The sequence below is a fragment of the Canis lupus genome, chromosome 24 (assembly GCF_003254725.2).
Source record: "Canis lupus dingo isolate Sandy chromosome 24, ASM325472v2, whole genome shotgun sequence".
NCBI classification, from domain to species: Eukaryota; Metazoa; Chordata; class Mammalia; order Carnivora; family Canidae; genus Canis; species Canis lupus.
This window is the reverse complement of record NC_064266.1, coordinates 32443172-32469769: the sequence shown is the minus strand read 5'-3', so window position 1 is coordinate 32469769 and position 26598 is coordinate 32443172. Positions and strand designations below refer to the sequence as shown.

The following is a 26598-nucleotide window of genomic DNA, read 5'->3' as shown; positions in this document are numbered from 1 at the left end:
AGGCTCCACACCCAATATGGGGCTTTAACTCATGACCCTGAGATCAAGGGTCACATGCTCTATTAACTGAGCCAGCCAGGCCCCTCCAAAATGGACACATTCATATATTACAGTTGGGAGCATAAACTGTTCCCTAGAAGCACTTTATGTGTTAACAACAAAATCTTTTGAAAGGTCAGAAATTACAATATGGAATAAGTTTCTGATTTTCTTTTTTAAACAGCAAAGCAATTTTTGTGCCATTGCAATACCTATTAAACTCCCTAATATAATCTAGGCAGATTTAAAAACAAAAACCAAAAAACTCTACCTGATACCAACTCTAAACAAACAAAAAAATATTTTTTCTACTGCCCAAGAAAACTGTTTGATATATTATATTGTTATGAATTTTAGTACTACCTGTCCAGAACTGTTTCTATTTTTCTACATCTATATCATATATACTTAGATATTTTTCAAAACCAAATAATTCTACATTTCCTGTTTTGAAACGTGTTTTTTTTCAATGCCATGCCCTGGTGAGGTGGGAGGAGACTCAAAAGACTATCCTGGAACCAGACAAGGAAAGTGTTTTCAGTAAAGTAAATGCCAACTGCTACCGCGTTGAGATGGTGTTACATCTTATTCTGCAAGGAAAGCAGTTTGGATTGAATTTTTCTTCATTTTGTAAATTTAAACTTCTACTCTATCATTTCTTGTTTCAGCTTTTATTTTTATCAAAGTTCAGTCACGGGACCTAAATGCCAGGAAAGGACCTAAAATAACCTACTACCTCTTTCGCAACTTAGTGGCACCTTCTATAACCTTTTTATGAATACAATGAAATTGCGTATTTTATTTTAAAAAATTACTAAATGAAAACAATTCCTTCTCAGGATAGAGCTGAAAGTTACCAGAAGTAACATTTTTACTTACTGTAAGTTGACCTGCTACCCCAAAATCTGCAAGTTTTGCATGTCCTTCTGTATTTAGCAAAATATTTCCTGCCTTGATATCCCGATGTATTTTTCTCATAAAATGAAGGTATTCCAGTCCCTTAAGTGTTGATTGTAATATTGTAGCTATCTCATCTTCTGTTAACTAAAAAGAGAATGGAAAATTAAAATTCTATCAGTTTATATCATTTTACATTCAAAAAAGGCAAAAATTAGATCCAAGTGCCCTTCCTAGAATATAAGATCGTATTCAACCTGTGACAGCATTTGACAGCTTACACCATCACTCCATTAACCCCTACTAAAGTTACATCTCCTATCCCATCTCTCCCCAAACATCAGATTCATGTACCTGACCACAACATCTTCAACTGAATACCTAACAAGCATCATGTAAGCATAACATGTCAAAATCAAATTTTTTATTTCTACTGTTACCCTACTCATCTACTTACCACTCGCCCAACCTACTTATTCTTCCCACAGTCTTCTCAGGGAAAGGCAGTTTGAATTGCCCTGGCTGAAAACCTGGAGGTCATCTTTGGTTCTTCCCTATGTTCAAAATATATCCATATATATCCTCTGTAATTACTAATCACCATGGTCCAAGCCACCAGCATGCCCTGCCTAAACTATCCAAATAATTTCCTAACTGGTCTTCCTAACTGCTTCTGCCCTTGACCCTTGACAATGTCTTTTCCACATGGCAGTGAGCCATAATGAGCCAAAATGAAAGCCAGGTATGCTCAAAATTTTCCAATGGCTTCCTGAGCCACTCAAAATTAAAGCCAGTCCTCATCAAAGTCTTACATGATCTAGTTCCCAGCTACCTTCATCCTCTACTACTTTCTATCTTGCTCATGCTGTTCCAGCCTTCCTTGTTGTTCCTCAAACACTCAAAGCACACTTCCAGTTCTGGACCTTTTCATCTCATGTTCTTTCTGCCTACACAATACTCTTCATGCAGAAAGTCAGAGAGGCCTTCCCCAGTTCCTTCCGTTCCTAGATCATTCTCTATTCATTGATCCTACCTTGTTGGTAAATGCAGTATTATATCCTCATCTGATTTACACATTTGTATACCTACATGTGATATCTTCCCTATTAGGAACATAACCCCATTTTAAAAAGTCTTTGGGGGCTCCTGGGGGGCTCAGGTGGTTAAGGGCTTCTAACTCTGGGTTTCAGCTCAGGTCATTATCTCAGGGTCATGAAATTGAGCCCCACATCAGGTTCCATGCTCAGTAGGGAGTCTGCTTGAAGAGTCTCTCCCTCTGCCCGTCCCCCACTCATGAGTGCACCTGTGCTCTCTCTTGCTCTCTTTCCTTCTTGCTCTCTCTTCCTTCTCTTTCCTTCTTGCTCTCTTTTCCTTCCTTGCTCTCTTGTTCTCTTTCCTTCCTCCTTACAAATATGTAAGTCTTGGGCAGCCCAGGTGGCTCAGCGGTTTAGCATCGCCTTCAGCCCAGGGAGTGATCCTGGAGACCAGGGATCAAGTCCCATGTCAGGCTCCCTTCATGGAGCCTACTTCTCCCTCTGCCTGTGTCTCTGCCTCTGCCTCTCTCTCTCTCTCTGGGTCTATCATGAATAAATAAATAAAATCTTAAAAAAAAAATGTAAGTCTTCAGACTTATTAAAAATAAATAAATAAAAAATAAAATGTCTTTGGTTTGTTTACTATTGTATCCCTAGCACCAAGAAAGCCACCCAGGACATAACAAGTCCTGAAAAAATATTTGAATAATGATGAATAAATGAAAGCAAGAATGCTGATCAACACAGAATATCTGCTCAGTTCCATGGTGATTTGGGGCAGACCTAACTCTAGTGCTAACCAAATGAAATCCATCAGCAAACTGTCTCCCTTTTGACAAACAACTCATATTTAGAAGACAGTAGGCTGTGGTGCAAAATAAAACATGGGAATCGGGATGAGAAAGACCTAGTTTTTACCCTTGGCTCTACATTCTAGCTGTATGACCTAAGCAAGTTATCAAACTTCTCTTGGCCTCGGTTTCCCAAACTATAAAATAGGACTATCACCTTTCTTCAAGAATGTCATGGAAATCAGATGATGTAAGTCATATAAGAATACACACGGCTTAATAACTACTATGTTACCAGTCAATGAACAAATAGTTAACAAGCATCAATTATGAGCTAGGCACTCTGCTAATAACATTAAAAATAGCATTTATTGTATTGTAAGCACTGTTTTTGTAATTTTGTTAAATCTTTACAAAAATCATATCAAATAGGTACTATTATCATCACCATTTTATAGAAAACGAAGCTGAAGCACAAACAAGTAATTTGTGCTAACAAACTATAGAGCTCTTATTGTAGTCCAAGCAAACACTACTGATAAGGTTGCAAGCTAGAGTTTGAGTACCTTCTACAGTGGAACAGAACAAAGTTCATGTGACTTATTACGCCTTATTCTAACCAGTTAAGCAAATCAGTTAAGGGAGCAGTGCCCAATATTAATATAATGTGAACCACAAATACAACCTTTACTTTTCTAGTAGCCACATTAGAAAAACAAGCAAAATTGGGGTGCCTAGGTAGCTCAGCCAGTTGAGTGTCTGCCTTTGGCTCAAGTCAGGATTGGGTCAGGTCCTGGGATTGAGCCCTGCATTGGGCTTCCTGCTCAGTAAGAAGTTTGCTTTTATCTCTGCCCCCCTCTGCTCAAGCTCTTTCAAATAAATAAATAAAAATCTTTAAAAAAAAAAAAAAACAGCAAAATTTAGGGATCCCTGGGCTCAGCGGTTTGGAGCCTGCCTTTGGCCCAGGGCGTGATCCTGGGGTCCCGGGATCAAGTCCCATGTCGGGCTCCCGGCATGGAGCCTGCTTCTCCCTCCTCCTGTGTCTCTGCCTCTCTCTCTCTCTCTATCACAAATAAATAAATCTTTAAAAAAAAACTATATTGTCTGTAAAAAAATAAATAAATAAGTAATAAAAAATAAAAAGCAAAATTTAAAAAAAATAAAAATAAATAAAAGCAAAATTAATTTAAATTAATTAATTTTTTAGTAATCTCCAAATCCAACATGGGGCTCAATCTCATAGCCCCAAGATCAAGAGTTACATGCTCCTCCAACTGAGCCAGCCAGGCACCCCAAAATTAATTTCAATAATATATTTTAATCAATTTGTCCAAAATATTACCATTTCAACATGTGATCAATATATTAAAAATGTAAAGTTTTTGTTTTTCTTTTTGCAGTAACTCTTCAAAATCTGATATTTTATACTTATAGCACATCACAATTCAGACTAGCCACATTTAAAGTCCTTAATAACCACACATAGCTATTGACTGTCATACTGCACAAAACAGAATTAAAACATTTTACAAAATAATGTGTAATAATTAAAGATTAGCACTTAATAGCTTAAAATTACATAAATACAATAAACTAATATTAAAACATGCACCATCAAAATTCATTTTGGATGGTTTCAAAATACCTGAAACAATAACTTAATGCTGCACAGAAGGCCTGGAACCAAATTTTTTTTTAAGTAAGTTCCATGCTCAGCATGGAGCACAATGCAGGGCTTGAACTCACAACCCTGAGATCAAGATCTGAGCTGTAATTAAGAGTCAGATGCTCAACCAACTGAGCTCTCTCTGGAGCCCAATTTTTAATTCAATAAATTACTCAAGATTTGGGACTTCTTTAAATATATCTTATGGTAGGACATAATTCCTAGCTAAAGAATTTGCTATTTGATTAGAAAAAGTTACTAATTCTGAATAATATAAATTAAGAAAAGGATATGGTCATATAGATAACCCAAAGTTACAACTGAGTTTTATTTTTATTGTTTTTTTAAATTATTATTATTTGAATTCCAGTATAGTTAACATACACTGTTATATTAGTTTCAGGTCTGTAACATAGGGATTCAACAATTCCATATATTACTCAGTGCTCACCATGATAAGTGCGCACTTACTCCCCTTCACCTATTTCACCCATCCCCCATCCACCTCCCTTCTGGTGACCATCTGTTTCGTTCTCTAGTGTTAAGAGTCCATTTTTTGGTTTGTCTATTTTTTCTGTTTGCTTGTTTGTTTCTTAAATTCCACATGTGAGTAAAATCATACAACACTTGTCTTTCTCTGACTGGCTTAGTTTGTTTAGTACTATACTCTTTAGATCCATCCATGTTGTGGCAAATGGCAAAATTTCATTCTTTTGATTGAAATTTGGTTGAATGATTGGTTGAATGATATTTATAAATATATATACACATATAAGGATACACCTCACATCTTCTCTATCCGTTCATCTTCCAATGGACATTGGGCTGCTTTCATGATTTGGCTGCTGTAAATAATGCTGCAATACACACAGGGGTGCATATATCCCTTCGAATTAGTTTTTGTATTCTTTGGGAAAATACCCAGTAGTATGATTACTGGATCTTAGGGTAGTTTTATTTTTAATTTTTTGAGGACACGACTTGAGTTTTAAAATATTCTTAACCTTATAATTTATATAGTGCCTCACAATATCCAAAGTACTTTCACATATTTAATTTTCACAATTCTGCAAATGCTTAATATAGGTATTATTCCTGTTTTTCTTATTAAAACGAAACAAACTAACTAACTAAAGGCTAAGTTGTCTCTGGCTTCTACTTTTATCCATTCACAGTCCACACAGAAGCCACAGCAGCAACAGCTTCTTGTTGTAGTTGGAATGAAAGTCAAACTCATTACTGTGGCCAACAATACCAACAGGATCCAGGTCTGCTCACCTATCTCACATCATCTCCTACAGGTTCCCCCAACCTCTCCTCTTTCCTCACAGTAGCCTTCTTTATGTGCCAAACCTGTTCTAGCCTCAGGATCTTTGCACTTATTCCCCCTACCTAGAATGTTCTTTTAGAAGTCTAGCTCCATCTTGTCATTCAAGTTTTACTTTAAATGCCACCTCCCTGAGTGGCCTTTCTCCATCATCCACTCTCAAGTAGCTCACTGAACACTCCCCACCAGTCCTGTTCCTTCAAAGAAATTCTCACTATCTGGTATTTCTTTTCTAGTTACCATCAATTGGCTTTTTGGTTGCCCTACTAGAAAATGTATAAGCACAAGAACAGGGTTGTTGTCTTCTTTACTACTGTATCCCTAGGGTTTAGAACAATGTTCTAGAAATATTTACTGTATAAACAACTAAATCTGAATTAAAGCCCTCGACTCCTAGCTTTTATTCTAGTGATCACAGTAAGGGCAAATAATCTTTCACAGAGATTATTCTCTAATTAATAGAATACAGACATTGTAAATCTATAATCATGCTGGGTAGGAGAAGAAAACCAAATCTAAATTTAAACATTTAAAACTCATTGCTTCACCAAGGTTTGATAGTCACTATTTTCTTTCCCACTATGAAATAAGCAAAACATGCTAAATATCACTGCATTGGGCTGATGTCAAAAACACCACTTTTAGGAGGCACCAGAAATAAAGGGGGAAAGAATCATGGAAAAGAGGAAATTCAACAGTCATCTTTCTTGGTACGGCAGTAGGAGAATGCCCAGGAATATAAGGCCAGAGACTAGCTCAGCTGCATTGTTCTAGAAGGTAAACTTACCGTTTTATTCCGTAATCGAATGATATCAGACACGGAACCAGCCCCACAGTACTCCATAACAATCCACAAGTCTGTGTTCTTAAAATAACTGCCATAATATTTGACTACGTGAGGGCTAAAGAGAGAGTGACAACACAAATAAGTGAACAGCCTTCTATACATGAAAATTAGTTTCTCTGCTTAAAAGATCAATTATTCATATTTAAGATTAAAATAGATGCCCTCTTGATAAAAATGTAAATATGAAGTAATTATCGTTTTCTAAATAATAAATAACCAAAGTGAAAAAATGTAATGGGTACTTTAACCTGCATTTCTAGGTCTACAGTTCCTCCCAGGAAGAGAACTATAGCTATTCAAAAATAAATAGTTATCATCATAGTACTGTTTATAACAATAAAAACTTAGATACTATCTAAATGTCCAACAATAGGGAGTTTAAAAAATAATGATATAGCCATATAATGGAATAACCACAAATCCATGGAAAATATTATAGAAGAATATTTGATGACATAAGATAGCCTGCTTATAAAAAACAAAAAAGAAAAAAGAAAAGAAAGAAAAGAAAAGAAAAGAAAAGAAAAGAAGTTACATAATAGTAAGCACAGTGAAATTCCAAAAAGAGATATGGAAGGATACATATACCAAGTAGTATTTAAAATGATTCTCTCTCCAAAGGGAAAAGTAATTTTCTTTTCTTTTTATTTACATTTTTCCAAAAAGTCACATGTATTTTATAATAAGAAAAAAAAATCACACTATAGTCTATCATAAAGAAAAAATATTCAAGGGGAGCCTAGGTGCCTCAGTTCATTGAGCATCCAGCTCTTGATTTCTGGTCCGGTCATGATCTCAGGACCCTGGGATCAAGCCCCATGTCGGGCTCCCTGCTCAGCAGGGAGTCTGCTTGTCTACCTCTCCCTCTGCTCCTCCCCACTGCTCATGTGTGCCCATTTGATCTCTCTCTCTTTCAAAAAATAATCTTTTAAAAAAAATTTAAAAAGAAAAAATATCAGTATCAGACCTGGAATTTTGGGTCTCAAGCTTGAAGAGAGATACCAAATGAGATTTCAGAGAAAAGTCAAATATCCTATTAAAATGAAATAATCTGCCCACTGAGAGCTACTAGCTTTAATTAGATTGTTATCAAGGCTAAATAATGTTGCATTATTACCAAAGATGCTAAAATGTACCCGGTTTCATCAATGCTCAGAATTTCAAATGTCCCTCACTCTTGGGAAACATGCCAATGACAAGGACAGCAGGAAATACACACGATTAATGAAGACATGGATGAGTTAAGCCTCTGAGGTACAGGTTCCCACATCTGCTCTCCCTCCCTTAAATTCCTATAGTATTTACTGCCTTTACAAGGAAGTAATCTCAGCTATTTACTGTTGGAATGTCTTCTATGTATCTTGTATCATCGGCTAGATTTTCCCGTACATATATAGGCCTGGTCTACCCAATTTGTCTCTAAACTCCCAGAGAACAAGAACTCTGCCCCGTACTTCTCTGTACTCCTTACCATGCTTAGCAGAGTAGGCTCTTCGAAATAACTCTTCTTTAATTAGACATATTTGCATACTCTGTTTGAAACATAGCTCTTGTGTAACCTAACAGAAGAGTCAAAGTCCCTTGGGGCGCCTGGGTGACTTAGTTAAGCATCTGACTCTGGATTTTGGCTCAGGTCACGATCTTGGGGTGGTGGGATCAAGCCCTGAGTCAGGCTCTGCGCTCATGGGGAGTCTGCTTGAGATTCTCTCCCCTTCTCCCCCTGCCCTTCTCTCCAGCTCTCACATATTCTCTCTTTCTCTCAAAATCAATCTTTAAAAAGGAGTGGCAAAGTTCAATGTGCCAACTGGAAAGAGCTTCTATACTGTATGTATCTCATAGAGGTGGGAAAGGAAAACTTCTACCAAACTATGGTCCATCCAGTCAAGAAATACATTTCATCTAGTAGAGAATAACCATAAAAGTGTAAGAATAAAAGAAAGGAAGGGAGGGAGAAGAAGAGAAGTAACTGCATTCACAAGCCTGTGAGATCTAAGGGCTCCTGGGCAAATTTCCTCATAGGCAGCCTCACCTGCCCCAGTGCTAAAACTTTACAAATTGGAGATCCTAAGCTTTCTGCTGACCACAAGAGCTTTGGGAGGATGGATGCAGCCTCTGGAGCAAGACACTCTCATTCTCCTTTCCACTCTCTAGAGCTGGCATTGCCCCTAAGTTTGTATATCTCTCAAATTTAAACAGTAGTGGGGAAGCCAGCTCCATCACTGCAACCAACTCATGTTGTGACTGAATTTCAGAAGAGATCACGTGCCTTTCTGCGGCTGCCTGGTGGCCTGACTTCCTGCTTAAAGCATTTGACAAATCTTAGTTCCTCAAAAATAAAATTCTTAACTACTCTGAGCTTGAAGAATTCTTTTTTAAATGTGAAGGAACAGCAATACATTTTAAAAATGCTCTTTTTTATGGATCTATCTGATATTCTAATGTTTCTACAGCTAAAAGTATTTTGATTATCTCTTCTTAGCTATCTCTACAGAAATGTTTTCTCAATAGGAAGTAAAAGAGATCATTATCAGACGGAGAAAAAAAAAAAAAAAATAAAGCCAGCCCCACCACCTTCTGCCTCTCTGGCTCCTCTTCCTAGTTTTGAAATAGGGAGCTTACTGCAAAAACAAAACAAAAAAAATCTATGCAGAAACAGAAGCTATAAAAATTTAGCTACTAAAACACACATTTTTTTTTATCAGATTTGTTTCTGAAAAGAACATGCATAGTGATTCCACCTAAACTTTCTCTTCCGCAAAATCTCTAAGTAAATACATCTGTACGTGTTAAACTCCAAATAATCACAGCTAATCCAAAACCACGTTCTGTCCAAAGTAACACCACATGCCTTTACCTGTCACATTGCTGCATGATAGAGATTTCTTTGATTATCTCCTGTAGGTCTGATTCCACTGGAACTTGCTTAATTGCAACAATCTGACCAGTCTCTTTGTGAATAGCTTTGTACACACTGCCATAGGACCTGTGATTGGGGGAAAGAGAACATTTATAAAGGCAACGCGAGTCCAGAGATAAAAAGTGGTAAAACAAAGGCAACTCATGGTTCTAATTTATATCCCTAAGTGCCTAATACACCTATATTATTTATAACTGTAAAACTGAAATAGCTAAAGTACTTTGGGGAAAAAACTGTTAATTTCACATTTAATCTTGACTGAAGGTATTCAATTAAAATAATCACTATTATAGTAACTATCATGCATTGCCTGCCTGATGTCTGCTAGAAACTGTGCATCATCCTAATTCATCCTTACAAAAAATAAACAGAAGAAGTCATTAACCCTATTTCAGGGATCCCTGGGTGGCGCAGCGGTTTGGCGCCTGCCTTTGGCCCAGGGCGCGATCCTGGAGACCCGGGATCGAATCCCACGTCGGGCTCCCGGTGCATGGAGCCTGCTTCTCCTTCTGCCTATGTCTCTGCCTCTCTCTCTCTCTGTGTGTGTGTGACTATCATAAATAAATTAAAAACAAAATTAAAAAAAAAAACAACCCTATTTCATAGAAAAATGTGTAAAGACTCAGAGGTTACAGGACTTGTCCAATTTCAGAGGTGAAAAATAAGTGGCCAGGCCAGGATGTAAATCCTGATGTGTCTGAATACAAAGCTTATGTTCTCCCCATATCTACCCAGACTAGAATGCAGAAATGGAGATCTATGTATTCTTGTGTTCACTCCAGTACCACAAGGTCCTTCCATCCTTGCTCCTTAATTGCAATAATACTTAAAACATTATGGAAACTAATTCAAAATATAAGTCCCTTCAAATGTGAGTATCATGTGAACACAGTACACACAAAGCCTTTTATTCCATCTTCCCTTAGGAACTTATTATCAAAATAAATACAAAGCTATCTGTCCATTCAGTTTGGGGCCCAAAAGAACATGAGACTTAGAATAGAAAGACCAAGGATTTGCACCCTACCCTCATGACATATTGGCCATCATTTGCAAACATATTAACCTTCTCATACCTAAATGTTCTCACCTGTAAAATGACAACTCAAACTACAAGACAGTTGTTATGGTCAAATATCATCACCCCACACTGATTATATTTTCAATGGAAACCTTGATGGCTGTCAGTGAAAACACAATTGAGTCTTTCCTTCTTCCCAAACCCACCTATTTCTTCACACTGTCTTGGCGAAAAAACAACAGAACAGCACCACCTGATGTATTAAAGTAGCTGAGAGCTCTAGCTGCCAAAATGATGCTCCAGAACATTTCAAAGTGAAAGTAAGATAAAACTAAAAAAAAAAAAAAAATATGCAAAACACATTTTAAAATTTCCATCCCATCAGACCCCCTTATGTTGGCAAAACTAGTATAATGATCCTTAAAAGTTACATAATTTTTTTTCCCAGAGAAAGGCAACCACTGACCGTGTATGGAATACCTGCCTGCTGCCCCTTCTTCCTTATGAAGATAAAATTCTGATTCACTGGGACAGCCAAGGCTTGTTCCTAGGGGATAAAATACGGCAGTCTAGATAGTCAGCATTCCTATTCCTTCTGCTGGTGACTGAACTAGTAGTAAGCATAGGACCTAGCTCTGGTCAATGAAATTTGAGGGGAATTCTGAAGGGATTCTGTGAGAGGCTTTCTTCCCTGATGAGAAATGCACAAGAAGGCCCATTTTTACCTGCCACTTCCTTTCCTACTTTGGTTACCATTTTGTAAGGCATGATGGGTGAAACTAATGCAGCCATCTTAAGATAATTACAAAAATGCTAAACCATTATCAAGCCAGTTCATCATTCATCAACCCCAGCTTTATTATTACTTAGTTGCCCTTATAAAATGCCCTTCTTGGTCAGCCATTGCTTGTTGGGTATTCTGTTATTCTATAAAGTTATTCTTGATAACACTAGGTCCTATATGTATGAAAATGTCCGTATTTCACATTCTCATTGGAATCAGTTCTGCTGGATAGAGTTCTTGGACATTAGCTTTCCCTCAGCACCCTTTCTACAGTTTTCCAGTTTCTATTAGTTGCTAAGAAGTTGGCTATCATCGGATTATCACCTTTCATAGGTAATCTCTCTTCCGGTAGCACTCAAGATTTCCTCCTTATCCTTCACATTCTACAATTTTACTATAAAATAACTAGGAGTTGATTCATTTGGCACTTCATAAGCTTCTTCCATTTGAGGGCACAGGTTTTTCTTCAAGTCTGGATATTCTCAGCATTATCTATTTCCTATCTCTTCTATTATCTCCTCTAGAATTCCTATTAGACTTATATTGCAGCTCCTCAATACATGCTGACCTGATTTCTAACAGTTATTTCTCTGTCCTGCATTTTGTGATCAGTTTCATTTCTATCTCTCAATTCACAAATTCTTTCAGCTTGTCTAGTTCACTGTTTTTCCAACTTCTTGGGCTTCCAGAACTTCAATCATTGCCAAGATTCCCAACTTTAATTTTTCCTGTAACTATCTGCTCCTGTTCATCACCCGGTGTTCTTAAGGATGTTATTCCCTCCTTGTATCTTTTTGAAAATCATCAACAAACATGTTAAATCCCTTCTGAGATTGCTTCATTGTTTCTATTTCCTTAGATGTGAATTCTCCCATTTGTTCTGCTCATTATTCCATAGCAGTATATTCCTTGATTGGGTTTTCTTTTATCTCAAATGATTTTCCTCTACACAGTGCTAACTGCCACGAGCATTTCATGTATCTTGATGGTTTCATGGTTCTCTCATCCAGTTAGCTAGATGCTACAACTTGAAGTTGGTTTTGTGTTAGGAGTTGGGGGATTTTTGCCTCTCTAAATCCCAAACCTGAATGCAGTCAAGGCCCAGTTCCTATTGTCAAACCAGTACCTCCACTTTTTTCCCAGGCCACAGGCCAATGAGATTTTCTAACAGTGATCAGGCAAATTTATTTCACCTTTAGTTCATAGATGGGGAGCCTCATCCATCCCACAACTTCATGTAGGAAGCACACCTACCATCTTCTGACAAGGACAGGGCAAGCTTTACTCTCCTCTTACTATTACATAGCTTTTCCATCCCTGGTCCATAGCTGGTCATGTGTGCTTTTATTTAAAAATTTAATTTTCACTCCTTAGTTTTATCTATTTGAAATGGAAAGAGAGGTCTCTGCACATACTCAGCAGTCCTGACCAGAACACTTCCCACACCTTCCTATACTATCTTGAGAGCAAAGAATACTCCAATAGCTTATATGAACAAGTAAGATTCATGATTCCACATATCGCACTTACAGTAACCTGAAGAGAATTTAGAAGGCTTCAGTAATTGTTGTTTTTAGGCAAGTCCTGTAAGACCTGATTCCCTACATAATAAAAACTACAGTGACTCAATGAATTTTGACCGGTAGAGAACAAAAATCATGCGAAGTAGGGGTTCTACATGAGCCATACAAAGCAAGGATCAATTTGGAAAAACAGAAACAATGTAGTATCTGAAGCCAAATTAATTAGATATAAGTCTTAACAATACCACTCACTAGCTATAAAATGAGGAGCAAGATGTTTTTGTTATCCTATGACAAAAACTTGAATGAGTCAAGGTGTAAAACTTTAAGTATAATAGAAGGAAAAAGGTGCTAAGTTCTTATTCAAAATACTTTCCAAGCATGGGTCACTTGTCCTGGTCTGGAGTGTTGGATCTACTCTGCCACAGATCCACAGGACTTCCTCCATATACAGAACAACTGTGGGTTCCAGGGACTCTAACAGTCCATCAGGCAGAGCTCATTTCATAAGGCACAAGTCAGTGAGTGTTCACAATCTACTCATTTTCCAGAACAATTAAAGGATGGCATGGCAGTTTGTATTTCAACAGTTAAATGGAGTTAAGGTCTTCCTCCAGGATTCTGTTAGTTCGATGAAGCTTGTTCAGGTTCATTCAGTCACGATGACAGAAATCCAAGCATCTATGGTAACACTTAAAAGAACACTATGGATAAAACAAGGAGAAAGATCTGAAGCTTTATTTCGATTTTCTTGCTGGTTTTATCTTTGTAAGGAAATTCCAAGTTTCTTGATGAAGCCACGCACAGATCTAAAAGAAAATTAAAAACAATCATAATTAGCTTAGTTGCCCCTTCCTATATTATCAGAATATATTACTGAGATATTTTCTGTCTGTAGTTTTCTTTTGGTGTTCCCCAAACCCAATCAACTCAAACATGGCTCCCTCTAGGAATGCCTAAATATACTGAGGATTTAAGATTTAACTGTAATTTGATATGATATAGTCTGAAATATGCTTCAGTGGGTAGACTTAACAACAAAATAAGCATAGCTGCCATTTATTGAGCACTTACTATGTGACAGGTACTATACTCAGTACTTTACCCCTATTATCTTGTATTTTGGGTAATGCTGGACATAACGCAAATGACGGGTATACTAATATCTCTGCTTTTTAGCTGTGGTTTATGAAGCTTCAAAATATTAAGTAATTTGCTCAAGCTCACTCATTTATTGTAACTAATAAACAGTAGAGCAAGGGTTTTAACACAGGTATAACCTCAGAGTTTATGCCCATACTACTGTAACACACTTCTATCAAAAACGAAAGAAACTAGTTAAAAAAAAAAAAGAAAAGAAACAAGTTAGTTACCCATTTAATTATGCCTACCATGCTTTATCTTATTCAACCTGTAAACACTGTGAGATGAAGGGCATTAGACTCACTTCATTGAGGAAACTAGCAAGGAGACCAAGCTACAGCTGAAAAGGACAGGCAAGAGATGTGGAAGGTCTATCACTTTCCCATACCTTTAAGGATGCCAAGTCAGCTTGCAGTCTTCGCATTCATTTTGTACTTGTCTTCTAACAGCACAGCTGGTGGCCTCTTTTACTTCCCTTCTCTGGTTGATGTCTTCATTCCAAAGAGTATTTTTCCAACTTATAAAAAGATGACTAATGTTTTTTACAAGGAGGCAATCCATGAAAACAAAACCTATGCCATGTAATCCAGGATCAGGTTTAACATTGCTGACCTATATTAGACATACATAACACTAAACCCCAAAATAATTTAATGACATATAAGACTTGATTCCAAGGACACACAACACTTAAACAATAGACATTTTAAAAAGTAAGTATTTCAGGTCTTCTCTTGAACTATAAGTACTCTTGAGAGGCTGAACATGTAGACACACACACACACCTGCTTATTTATGCAGAAACTATCACTGAAGAATACACAAAAAACCACTGTTACTAAATACCATTTCAGCAGTATTTTATACACTTATTCACAAATTTGGATTTCAAGTAGTCCGCTGGTTCCCAACCTGGAATTGTCAACCTCTTGGAAGTTGTGAAGGTAGTGACAGTCCTTGATTTACTTACTATACTTCACAAAGCTACATTAACTAAAAAGCTGAATTCCATTTTATTGAAACAATAATTATTACGAATGCACCAGAAACTCTGAACAGCAAATAAAAATGATTAATAAAAATTTTAAATGAAGTGTAGACTAGTCAATGCTGTTACGTAAAATCATGTAAATTATGGATTCTATAAAAGAGAAACCAATAGATGCCCTTGGTGTTGAAGAGGCATCACTAAATCTGTCTATAATAGTAACTGGAGGAAAAAGGGAGAGGGCATTTCAAGCTATATACATTTACCCACCCCCCCTACCCAGAGCAGTGTCATATGTAACATTCCTCCTCCTTAGGTTTGTGAATTATTGGCATAAGAAAGGTTCAGCTCCTTCTGGTGTTGGAGGAAGAAAAATATTGGGACCTACCAGTCTACCTGTATTTTCTGTACACTTACCCTTCTCCAAGTTTCTCTAAGACATCAAATACTTCTTCTGGTTGTTTAGTTAAACTATCTTCATCCAACTTTTTCAGCTGCCTGGGAATGAAGAAATAAAAACAAAATACTTTTTGCTTGCTAGCAACTAGACCACAAAATGCATTATATTACAATTAGCATCTTAGGAATTACTCTATAAAGCTTCTACTAGTAAACAACAACAAAGGCAAGCTAACAGACTTTTTTAAAAGCTTTATTTATTTAAGTAATCTCTATACCTATTGTGGGGCTTGAACTCATGACCCTGAGATCAAGAGTCCCACACACTTCCGACTGAACCAAACAGGTGCCCCAAGCTAAGAGTCTTAAGGGATGCTGAAAGGCTGTCTATGGCAGTATTCACCTGTCCTGGGTCTCTCTGGTAAACATAATCAGGACGAGAGGGTAAAGAACTACCAAGCGTCATACTACAGTTCAACAGATATAAGAAATTTTCTAACAAAAGTTGTTCTCAAATGGTTTTGACTGCCTTAAGAAGTCCCTAGTTCCCCATCACTGGAGAACTTAAACAGAATATGAATCATCATTTGGCTTAAATGCTACAGAGTTGATTCAAGCTTTGACAGAACCTTTGAAATCCATTTAAATCTTGAGATTCCATGAATTAAAATAGCATAATTATCTCTTCAGAAGAGATGTTTAATGTAAGGTTAACTACGAATTAAAACATGGTCTCAGGGATCCCTGGGTGGCGCAGCGGTTTGGCGCCTGCCTTTGGCCCAGGGCGCGATCCTGGAGACCCGGGATCGAGTCCCACGTCAGGCTCCCGGTGCATGGAGCCTGCTTCTCCCTCTGCCTGTGTCTCTGCCTCTCTCTCTCTCTCTGTATGACTATCATAAATAAATAAAAATTTAAAAAAAAAACAAAAATAAAAATAAAATAAAACATGGTCTCAGACTGGAGGCCAAGGAAGACAGAGACTCTTGCTCTAAGCAAGATTTTGGTAATTGGGTCAAAACATAGGGATTCTTTTTTTTCTTTTTTTTTTTTTTATGGTGCCAATTTTAAATGGGATTCTATTGGTATCACAGAAACAGAAAGTGGAAGACAGAGACTCTTGCTCTCTCTAAGCAAGATTTTGGTAATTGGGTCAAAACATAGGGATTCTATTGGTATCACAGAAACAAAAAGTGGAAGGTATACACTTAGACATGATCAAACGTGAAAAAGAACTATGCAGCTAGGAATTTCAAAAGACTCAGAAAGAGACTCTCCCATGAGCAGCTGTGTACCTCCAACAAGTCCCCAAAATCAAAGATACATGGCTGCCTATAATTTCCAGATAATTCAGACTTTTCTGACTATGCTAGACATAGTAAATAACAAACATGAGAAGTTATAAATTAACAATTTTTTTAAAACTCTGAGACATCTGAAATTTATTAATGGGCTTAAAGGAGCTTACCAAGGAATATTTATGTGTGTGTATGTGTATATCTTCTACACAATGGTTTCCTGAAACTACAAAGGACAACAAAGAAAAGAGAGCTCAGGAAATGGTGAAATTATGGAAGTAATAACACTGGAAATTTCTTTGTAGAGAAAAGGTTTAAACTAGCTGGACAATACCAGTTTTTACAAGAAAAGACTTGAATTACACACATACACACACACACACACACACACACACACACACAAATGTGTACCTTCCTGGAGGAAATAACAAAACCAGAAGAAAAGACAGAAATCCCTGAACACACTGAGTGTATCCACCCATAAACACTGATCCCTGAAGGACAATCTCGCATGATTCTATAAATGTCAAAGATTACACACGAGAGAAATGGTGAAATGCTCCAAGTCAGTAATTGCCACAACTTGAAAATTAACAAAATGACCACAGTGACCTTTGAAAATCAAAAGGTCCTAAACATTAAATTCCGATGACATCATAAAAACTAGCTTCAAAACAAAAAGGGCTGAAGTGAAACTCCTCTTAAACTTCAGAAGTGAACTCAGACCTCAGAAAGAACATCGCATGAACCAGGGAGATTTTGTGTGTGTGTGTGAAGTACTGAATTCATAATTGTATAAACAATGGACAATACCTCATTTCTCAAGTATAATTAAACAGCTTATATAAAGGAAGATGAAATGTGTTCTTTTGAAGTGTTGACTTTGTGGTTTATAAAAAGCAAAACTCACTATTTCAATTACTCTGAGACCACAACATAACAAAGGAAACTGCCCCAGGCATAAGAAAAACAGCTGCAAGCCCCTGATAATCCTCTGACAGACAAACTGTATATACCTGCTCAGAGACTTCTCTAAAACAATCTACTTGAGTTTTTTGTTTGTTTTTGATCAGGGCTTAATAGATCTTTATCTCTCTGCCTAATAACCCAGAGGTGGCTAATAAATATCTCCTAAATGGATCAATGAAGGTACTGATCAGAACCCCAAACTTTTATTGGCAATCCTTGTCAGTTTCCGAAGAACAGAATTACCCCCTAAAAAGGATTACCAGATTATCAATAATTAAGATTTCTATGGAAAATCTTTTGATAAGTTACTCTTAATGATATTTTATACCATAAGTCTTCATGGAAGAAGCACAAAACAGCCTCACTGATGAGTCAGCTTTCAGCTGGGACTTCCCCAGGTCCTAGGTAGTTTCACTGCTCACTCATAAAAGAACAGGCCTGGCCAACACAGCGTCTGTGGACCAAACACCAGCAGATGCTCCTCTCCTAAGTCAGATGGCCACATGGCCAGCCAAGCATCCCAGAATTGCACTCTACATCCTCCACCATACTATCATTATCTAACTCCAGCTCGCTTTTAAAAATCTTAATCTCCTACATAAACCATCAGCTTTAATCTCCCATCATTCAGTCACACAAACGTCAAGCTCATGAACACAAAGAGCATTTCTTGCATTGAGATTGCTATCCCTTGCTGGAAACACATGCCAACTGAATCTCTGAAAAGCCACCATATCTCTCCAAACATAAACAAGGGTATTTATGAAGTAGTTACTCACAGGTTTGGCTCACTCTGAAGCCTCTTTCTCCATCTTAGGACTCTTATAAGGTTCATTTTATTTATGTATACCTATCCCACTTTCAATTCAGAATTTGCTATGGGTACAACAAATGTGTAAGATAAATTGATGATTTTTTAAAAATGATAATAAATGAATATTTGTGCCCCTCCCTAAATTCCTCTGTTCAAGTCCTAAGCCCCAGGACCTCAGAATGTGACTTTATTTAGAGACAGGGACTTTAAAGAGATAATTAAGGTAAAATAGGTCATATGGGTGGGCCCTAATTCAATATGACTGGTGTCCTTATAGGAGATAAGGACGCATAGAGGTGTAGAAAGAAGACCATGTGAAGACACAGTAAAGAGACAGCCATCTAATGCAACTAATAAAGTTAATCTGCTGCAGATTAGGTACCTCACTAGTAATGATGAGCAGGAAAGCACCAGTCATTCAAGAATTCAGCCCTGCAATGCCCTTCTCTTTCTCATTTAATAAATTTCTTAAAATCCAAAAGATCCAGGAATGAGCATGCCCAAAAACAAAAACGTGTACTCTTTTGCCCAAGATTATATAACACAAGGCAAACGTAGAAACAAAACTCAAGATTCTTAATTCTCTTTTCAATTAAACCGAATGCATTTCAGAAAGAAACATCACCAGCGTACATTTATAGCTGGATCACTATGGTGCTCTGGCACTTGCTAACATACACGGGCCCTGTGGAACAGGGGTACTTCCAGGGCAGCATCAGAGGGAGCAGTTACGAGCATGGACTTTGAACCAGACCGCCTGGTTTAAAACCCCAGCTCTGCCACTTAACTAACTGTGGAATCTTCCACAAATCACTTAAAACTCTCTGTGCCTCTGTTTTATCACCTGTAAAATAGAGATCTGGAGATAACCACCTTGTAGGATTGTTGTGAAGACTGAAAGAGTTATAATGAAGTGAACCACACAAAATTACCATTTTTATAGGTCAATTACGTGTGGTTCACCAGGAGACACGGAAAGCACTGAGAACGGTCCCCCGCACCCAGCTAAGTGCTGTATATGTAAGAATCATTATCATTTCCGTTCAGCACGCTACAGTAGGGTGAATTATGAGTCCATCTCAACCAGCTATTTGCCTTCTGCAATATTTGTGTACTTCAACTAAACCCCAAGTGTGCAGCCCAGGCACCTCTCCTTTGCCCCACACTCCCACACACTGAACACTTCCTAGTTTAGTGCTCATTCTGCTGCAGGAAGTCAGAGATCTCTGTGAAATAGAAGCTAACTACACTGCACCGCAAAGAAGCATGACTCTCTTGATCTCTGCTCTCTCCCTCTTTTTCTCCAGATGTGGCAAAGTGACACCAGACCCCAGTGTCCCCAGAGCAAATCAATGAGACAGCCAAAACCAACAACGCAAGAGTTCACACTTTCTAGGACCAGCCACATCCCTGATCTCGACTTAAAACAATTCCAGGTAGCAGCGGGATCTGGAGCTGATACAAAACAATAGAGGCCTGAAAAGGGCCCAGTCTGGTCAGGTCATGACCCAGACCTACGGCAAAGAAGGAAACACCTAGGACTGTATCTCAACTCTTCTGGGCCTCTATTTGCCCTTCTTGAAAATATCCTCTTACTTCCTAATCCACCTCCTAATGTCAGGTTCGGAAAGCTGAGGATGTAAGGAAAACTAGGAAGGCACGGGCCATCAGGAATAAAAGATGTCACACTCCTCCCAGAGTGCAGACCCTACCCAGAAGACGCTCTAAATGCTCTCCTGCACGAAGCCCTCCCTTGCTGCACCTTCGCCCTTTCTCGGTGTGCCTTCAGCCTTAGGCGCAAAGCTTTCCCCCTCCACAGATTCTCCCCACCGCATCCCGCAAGTGGGACCCCTTCCCTTAGAAAGTCCGCCCAGCCTTTCTCTGCTCGTACCTGACCCACACTTTGGACCCCTCTAGGTTCTCCTCCTGCTACAGCATCGCCCCTACCCCAATGAATGGGTCCTAGGACGGCCTCCCCCCGAGCCGCCCCCGCCCTCGGCAGGTGCTCTCCCTAACTCGTCCCCACGTCCCTCAACAGCTGCTCCCTTCAGCAGTGCCCCCTCCCGCCAGGATCCCCCCCCCCCCCGCCCACAGCAAGTGCTCTCTCTCCCCAGCCAGCCCCACGTTTATCACCCTGGGCGCGTGCTCGCCTCTGCTGGACCCCCTCCCACTCAGCAGGTGCCAGGATCGCCTAGCCCGGCTGGTCCCTGTCTCCGGGGGCGCACCCGGTGCCTCCCCTCCGCCAGTTCCCGCCTTTCCCGGTCCCCCACCCCCTGCTCTCAGCCGGCCCCTCACCGGCGCGGCGGGTTCCTCAGCTGCACCGTCTCCATGGCGCTGCCGGCAGCCGCCCAGACCCGCTCACTGCTCCATCCTCCCCCGGGACCTCCCCGAGCCCGCCCCGCAGACCCTCCCACACTTCCGCTTTCCGCCCCCACCGGAAGCGGCGCGCGGTGCGCGAGCGGGGCGGGGCGGGGCGGGGCGGCCGGGCGCTGGCCCGGACCACGTGGTGCGGAGCGTGAGTCACGTGGCGCGCGGCGCGCGGACCCGGAACCCCGAGCGTCCTTCCCCGGGCTGGGCTCCGTCCGCGGCCGCGCCTTGGGGCGACTCTGCTCGCCCGGGACACTCGGACTCGGGCCGACCCTCGTTCCTCGGAGATACTGAGGCTTCCTGCGAAGCGCCGGCGATTCCTAACCCGCCGAGTCCTACGCGATTCCTGGGAAGCGCTGCTCCAGGGACTCCTGGAGGTATTGGTGGGTTCCTGCCGCTCCAGCCGGTTGCATTCTCGTCCCAGACGGAGGCCGGGCCGCCCCTGGATGTCACGGAACATCGGGCTGCAAATTGCTCAGCTTCTCTTCTTAACGGCCTGTCACCTTTGAGTCCGTTTGCGGACCTAAAGATAATCGTGATTAAGTGCTTGCCAGGTGCCAGCTTACCTGTCTTATTTAATCATCCTCATACGAACCCTGTAACGTTGCACCCAATTTTTTTTTTTTTAATGTATTTGACGCACAGTGCTTACCACGTTCTCGGTGGTTTACTAGAATTAATTCATTTAATACTCCTAATAACCCTGTAAGGTGAATACTATTATTGCTCTCTTTTTTAAAAGTCCCTTCCTAAAAATACCGATTTGGAGATTTAGATACAGGTCAGACCCAGTGCAAAGCAAAGCCTGCACTGAGTCTGACCAAACTGGACAACCATTGATGTGTACCCTCTGTTGGGGCGTGAGGGTCAGGGTCTCCTCTCCGCTCAAGAGCTCTAGTTCCAGCTATGGCAATCTGTAAACCCTCAGTTGCCAAAAGCATATTCCACCCAATTACCCATGGGGTAAGTTACATGAGAAAACATCACTGTTTTTAGTTGTCCTGCTTTTCCCAAAGGTATGTCATCCATGAAATTAACGCCTGAGCATCCACTTTTCAGGGCCACCCATGTATGGCATCCCATATGCTAAAATAGGGGTAATGGATCCATTCCCCTTAAGCTGGAGGAAAACATTTATAGCGAATCTGCTATGTGCCAGACACAATCCTCAAAACAACCCAATGAAGTAGAAGTTATTATTCCCATTTTACGGATAAGGAGAACTCTTTAACTGGCTAGACTCCACAGAATCCATGTTTTACTTGCACTTTGCCCTACTAGAAATCTGTGTAAATGCCAGTAAGAGCTCTGGGGTAGTAAAGATCAAAAAGTTTGCATCAAACTCAGTAAGCCGCCACAGGTCCCTGTTGCAAAAAGTCAGTCCTCTATCCTCTGAAATCCCCTGGTACTTTTCCTGTACTTCTCCTAAAGCACACTCTACTTTTGATCTTAAGTTCAGGCCCTGCTGCCCACACACGCATCCCTATAAAAGAAGGTACTCAGAAAGCATTTTTTAAAAAATAAATGTCAGCTTACCAATACATGATGTCAAACATCCCTGTCTAACCCCTTCCTGGGATTTTCCCTAAGATAGACTGACGTTAGGATTCCCCTCTTTTGGGGTGCCAGGGTGGCTCAGTCGGTTGGGTGTCTACCTTTGACTGGGGTCATGATCTCAGGGTCCTGGGATTGAGTCCAGTATCCAGCTCTCTGCTCAGCAGGTAGCCTGCTTCTCCCTCTTCCTTTGCTCACTTGTGCTCTCTCTCTCTCTCCCAATCTCTCTCAAATAAATAAAATCTTTAAAAATAAAAAAAAAAAGATTGCCTTATTTTCAGCAGAACTTCCAGCCCAGCACTGCCCCATAGAAATTTCTGGGTTTTGTTTTTTGTTTTTAAGATTTATTTGTTCATGAGAGACAGGGAGATAGAGGCAGGTTCCCTGCAGTGAGCCTGATGCCAAACTCAGTCCCAGGACTCCAGTATCACGACCTGAGTCAAAGGCAGACACTCAACCACCGAGCCACCCAGGCACCCTTAGAAATTTCTGTTTTGATAGAAATGTTCTATATATATGCTGTCCAGAACCACTGCTATAGACATGTGGCTATCGAGCACTTTAAACATGGCTAGTATGAAAAACTAAATTTTAAATCATATTTAATAATTTAAATTGCAAACCTCAATGAACTGTCATATGATATTTGCTTAAGAGAAAGAACCAATGGGGCACCTGGGTGGCTCATCAGTTGAGTGTCCAACTTGTGATTTTGGCTCAGGTCATCATTTCAAGTTAGTGAGATCCTGTGTCTGGCTCCACGCTCAGCAAGGAGTCTGCTTGAGATTCTCTTTTTTTCCCCCCACTGCATTTCTCTAACAACTAATGATGTTGAGTATCTTTTCAAGTGCTTGTCATCTGTACATTTTCTGAATTATCTGTTCAAGTCTTTGTCCTCCTTAAAATCGCATTGTTTTATTATTGAGTTCTTAGAGTTTTTTAATATTCTGGATTCTGGATGCATGTCCTTTATCAGATATGTGATTTACAAACATTATCTGGGACTTGTATTTTCATTCTCTTAATCTCAATTAAAGAACAGAAACTTTAATTTTTAAGTATAGTTTATCCATTTTTTTCTTTTATGAGTCATATTTTTGATGTCATACCTAAGAAATCTTGGGGGAGGAGACCAACTGTACAAGCTCACTTCCCAGGTTCCCATGTCAGCAGACTTCTGGATGGTTTCAGCTAGCACTAGCAGGAGGCAGAGGGCAAAACCAAGAGAGAAGCCAGTCTTTTCTTTGCTTCTGATCAAGTATCCAACAGTAACTTTGTCTTCAGCTCCTTCTAGAATGTCCTGACTTGGCTTCAGCTCCTAGCAACTACAGCTTCTGACCCTGTAAATATCACTGATGAGGGAGCAAAGGCAAACAGAGCAAAGCACATGCTAATCCTCCCCAGCTGCCCCCCTCCATGGGATATGTGTGACATTCTTCAGGCACTTATGGCTGCCCTAGAGCAAAGGAAAGGGGGGAAAAATGATAAAGATCACAGTCACGCAAAATACAAGTTTTCTTCAGCTTTCAACTGACTTCATGATTTGTAAGAAAAAAGCAATTTTCAGAATCCCATAGACTCAATTTCCTGGAGCTCTAAACATCACCCTCCCCTCCCTAGGTCAGAAAATCTTTCATGAGTCACTCCTCACAACACCAGCGCAACTCTTTCCACCCCTGGGTCCTGTCTCGGTGCTTTAATAAAAACCCACCTTTTTCCACCAAAGATGTGTCAGGAATTCTTTCTTAGCCAAACCCCAACACTCCAAACCACATCATCACCATTTCCTTTTTTATCTTCAAGTCCTGAGCATAGTAGTCATTTCCTGCTGCTGCTGACCTTTGGGCTCCTTCACTGTTACCTGTTGGCATCTTGGCTCCTCTGTCACCTCTGAAACCAATTCCCTGAATTAAAATCTTATTTCAAATCCCTCCTATAAGCCATCTTACTCAGATTGTGATTGATACACCTGAATTGAAAAGCATCCAGAATTATAAATTGACAAATTATGATGTCGTTTATACTTCTTTCCCTAAGACTAATTGGTTCATTATTTGGAATTAGCATATAAAAGTATTGGCTGTGCCTGGCTCAGTTAAATGAAACCACCAGTTAACCCTGAAAAGAAGTGTTTAAACAACAATAAAAAATTAATGTCCAATAATAATGTCTGTGCATATTATCACACCTAGGAGACTATGGCTGTAATATCTATTCCTTCTCCATTAAAGCTGAATACATATTAAATATGGCTTTGATGAGATGGTTAATTCAGAGAGATGAAATCTTAATAAATGTCAAAAGTTACTTCCTGCCCCAAAAATAGATCTCAAAAGTGCATCAGCTGATAAATGTATAAATAAATTGGACAAAAAATAAATAATAAATAAATAAAATGGACACCCAAAAAAATGTATACAATGGAATATTATTCAGTAAAAAGGGATGAAGTTCTGATACATGCTATACCGTAGATGACCCCGGAAAACACTATGCTACATGAAAGGAGCCAACGAAGTATCATATATCATATTCCATTTACATGAAAAGTTAAAAGTAGGCAAATATATCAGAATGTAGATTAGTGGTTGCTTTGGGGTTGGGCTTGGGCTTGGGGATGGGGGAGATGGGGTAGGTGAATTGACATGATAACTAAAAGAATGTAGGGTTTCATTTTGGGGTAATGAAAATTCTAAAATAGATTGTGATGATTGTGCAACTCTATAATAAAAAAACCACTGAACTGTACTCGAAATGGGTGAATTATATGCTAATGAATTACTTCTCAATAAAGTTTCTAAAGAGTCACCTCCTGGGGCACCTGGGTAACTCAGTGGCTGAGCGTCTGCCTTTGGCTCAGGTCTGATCCCAAAGTCCTGGGATGGAGTCCCGCATCAGACTCCCTGCAGGAAATCTCCCTCTGCCTATGTCTCTATTTCTCTGTGTCTCTCATGAATAAATAAATAAAAATCTTTGAAAAAAATAAAAAGTCACCTCCTAGAAGACTTCCCCTCTGCCCCGACCCCCCAATTATCTCCCTTCCTTAAATTATTTCAGTTCTGCTTTTATCAGCCCTAATAAAAGGGAAGCCCTGATATTATGGAAAGCATTGTGGGAAGGGATTGCCATCTCTCAATTGCTGTGTAAGAAACAATTCCCAGGGGTGCCTGGGTAGTTCAGTTGGTTAAGCGTCCGACTGACTCTTGATTTTGGCTTAGGTCATGATCTCAGGGTCCTGGAATCACCCCCCCCCTCTTTTTTGGGCTCCCAGCTCAGTGGGGAGTCTGCTTGTCCCTCTCCCTCTGCTCACTCTGTCTGTCTCAAATCTTAAACAATGAAAGAAAAGAAACCATTCCCAAAATTAGTGGCATAGAACAGTATTTTTTTCTCTCTCATAAATCTACAAAGCATAGCTTTGGAAGGTAGATAATGTCATTTCCACTGTTGAGGGGGCCTCAAAGTCCTTTGCAGTTTCAAAGACAGATGAGATAGACTCCATCTCTTTGATGGCCAAGTTCTGGAAGGGGGTAAAGGACTGGAAATTATTGTTCTGGTCATTTTTGGAAAATACCACTTGCCACCAGTGAATTTGTACCATTTATAATATGGTGGTACCATTTATAATATCTCCACCTGCAAGCAACTGAAAAAAAAAACATCTAAGTGGTGGCTAAGGCACTGTGGCATTTGCTGTTTATCAGTAAGTAGTCCAGAAGTCAGACGTTCCAGGGTTGACTCAGCAGATCAACAATGTCAATTTCATCTTTCAGCTCCCGCCCTACTCAGCATATTGATTTTTCATACCTGTGCTTTTTGCCTCATAATTGCAAAATGACTGTCACGTGTCCAGGTGTATATCCTTAACTACCCAAAGCATAAAGAAAGAAAAAAAAAAGTTTTGCAGTCCTGTACCTCTTATCTGGGAAGAAAAACTTTCCCATAAGCACCCGGGAGACATCCCCATAATCTCGACAGGTATACCAGGGTCACATCCACCCCTGGCCAATCACTGGCAAAAGGAAGTGAGATTGTGATTGGTTTAAAGAAACCCTGATATTCCCTGGACCAGGAGAATTCAGACTTCTAGAAGCAAAGATGGAAGCTGTTGAGTAGATAACCAACAGTTTGTGTGCCTCCTAGGGTTTCCCTACCACACTAAGTGTTCATGCTTTCCATATGGGGGACCTGCCCTGGACTGAGGGGATGCAGAGGGAACAGCCATT

The 26598-nt window shown here is 39.7% G+C and overlaps 1 protein-coding gene across 3 annotated transcripts in view; it reads right to left on the bottom strand.

The window, feature by feature from the left end:
* The window catches only part of STK4 (serine/threonine kinase 4), an 88682-nt gene extending 67783 nt beyond the window's left edge, over positions 1 to 20899 (bottom strand). The window contains exons 1-6 of one of the 3 annotated variants that reach the window (XM_049100227.1): positions 20750 to 20852; positions 15395 to 15475; positions 11006 to 11086; positions 9456 to 9584; positions 6542 to 6656; positions 919 to 1083 (exon numbers count right to left, since the gene is read on the bottom strand). In XM_049100227.1, coding sequence (XP_048956184.1) covers positions 919 to 1083; positions 6542 to 6656; positions 9456 to 9472 — 297 coding nt within the window. In that variant the 5' untranslated portion in view covers positions 9473 to 9584; positions 11006 to 11086; positions 15395 to 15475; positions 20750 to 20852. Of the gene's footprint in view, positions 1 to 918; positions 1084 to 6541; positions 6657 to 9455; positions 9585 to 10745; positions 10871 to 11005; positions 11087 to 15394; positions 15476 to 20749 lie in introns of those variants that run through there. The other 2 variants (XM_025470187.3, XM_049100228.1) reach the window with 2 other exon arrangements.
* Between the last annotated feature and the right edge of the window lie 5699 nt (positions 20900 to 26598).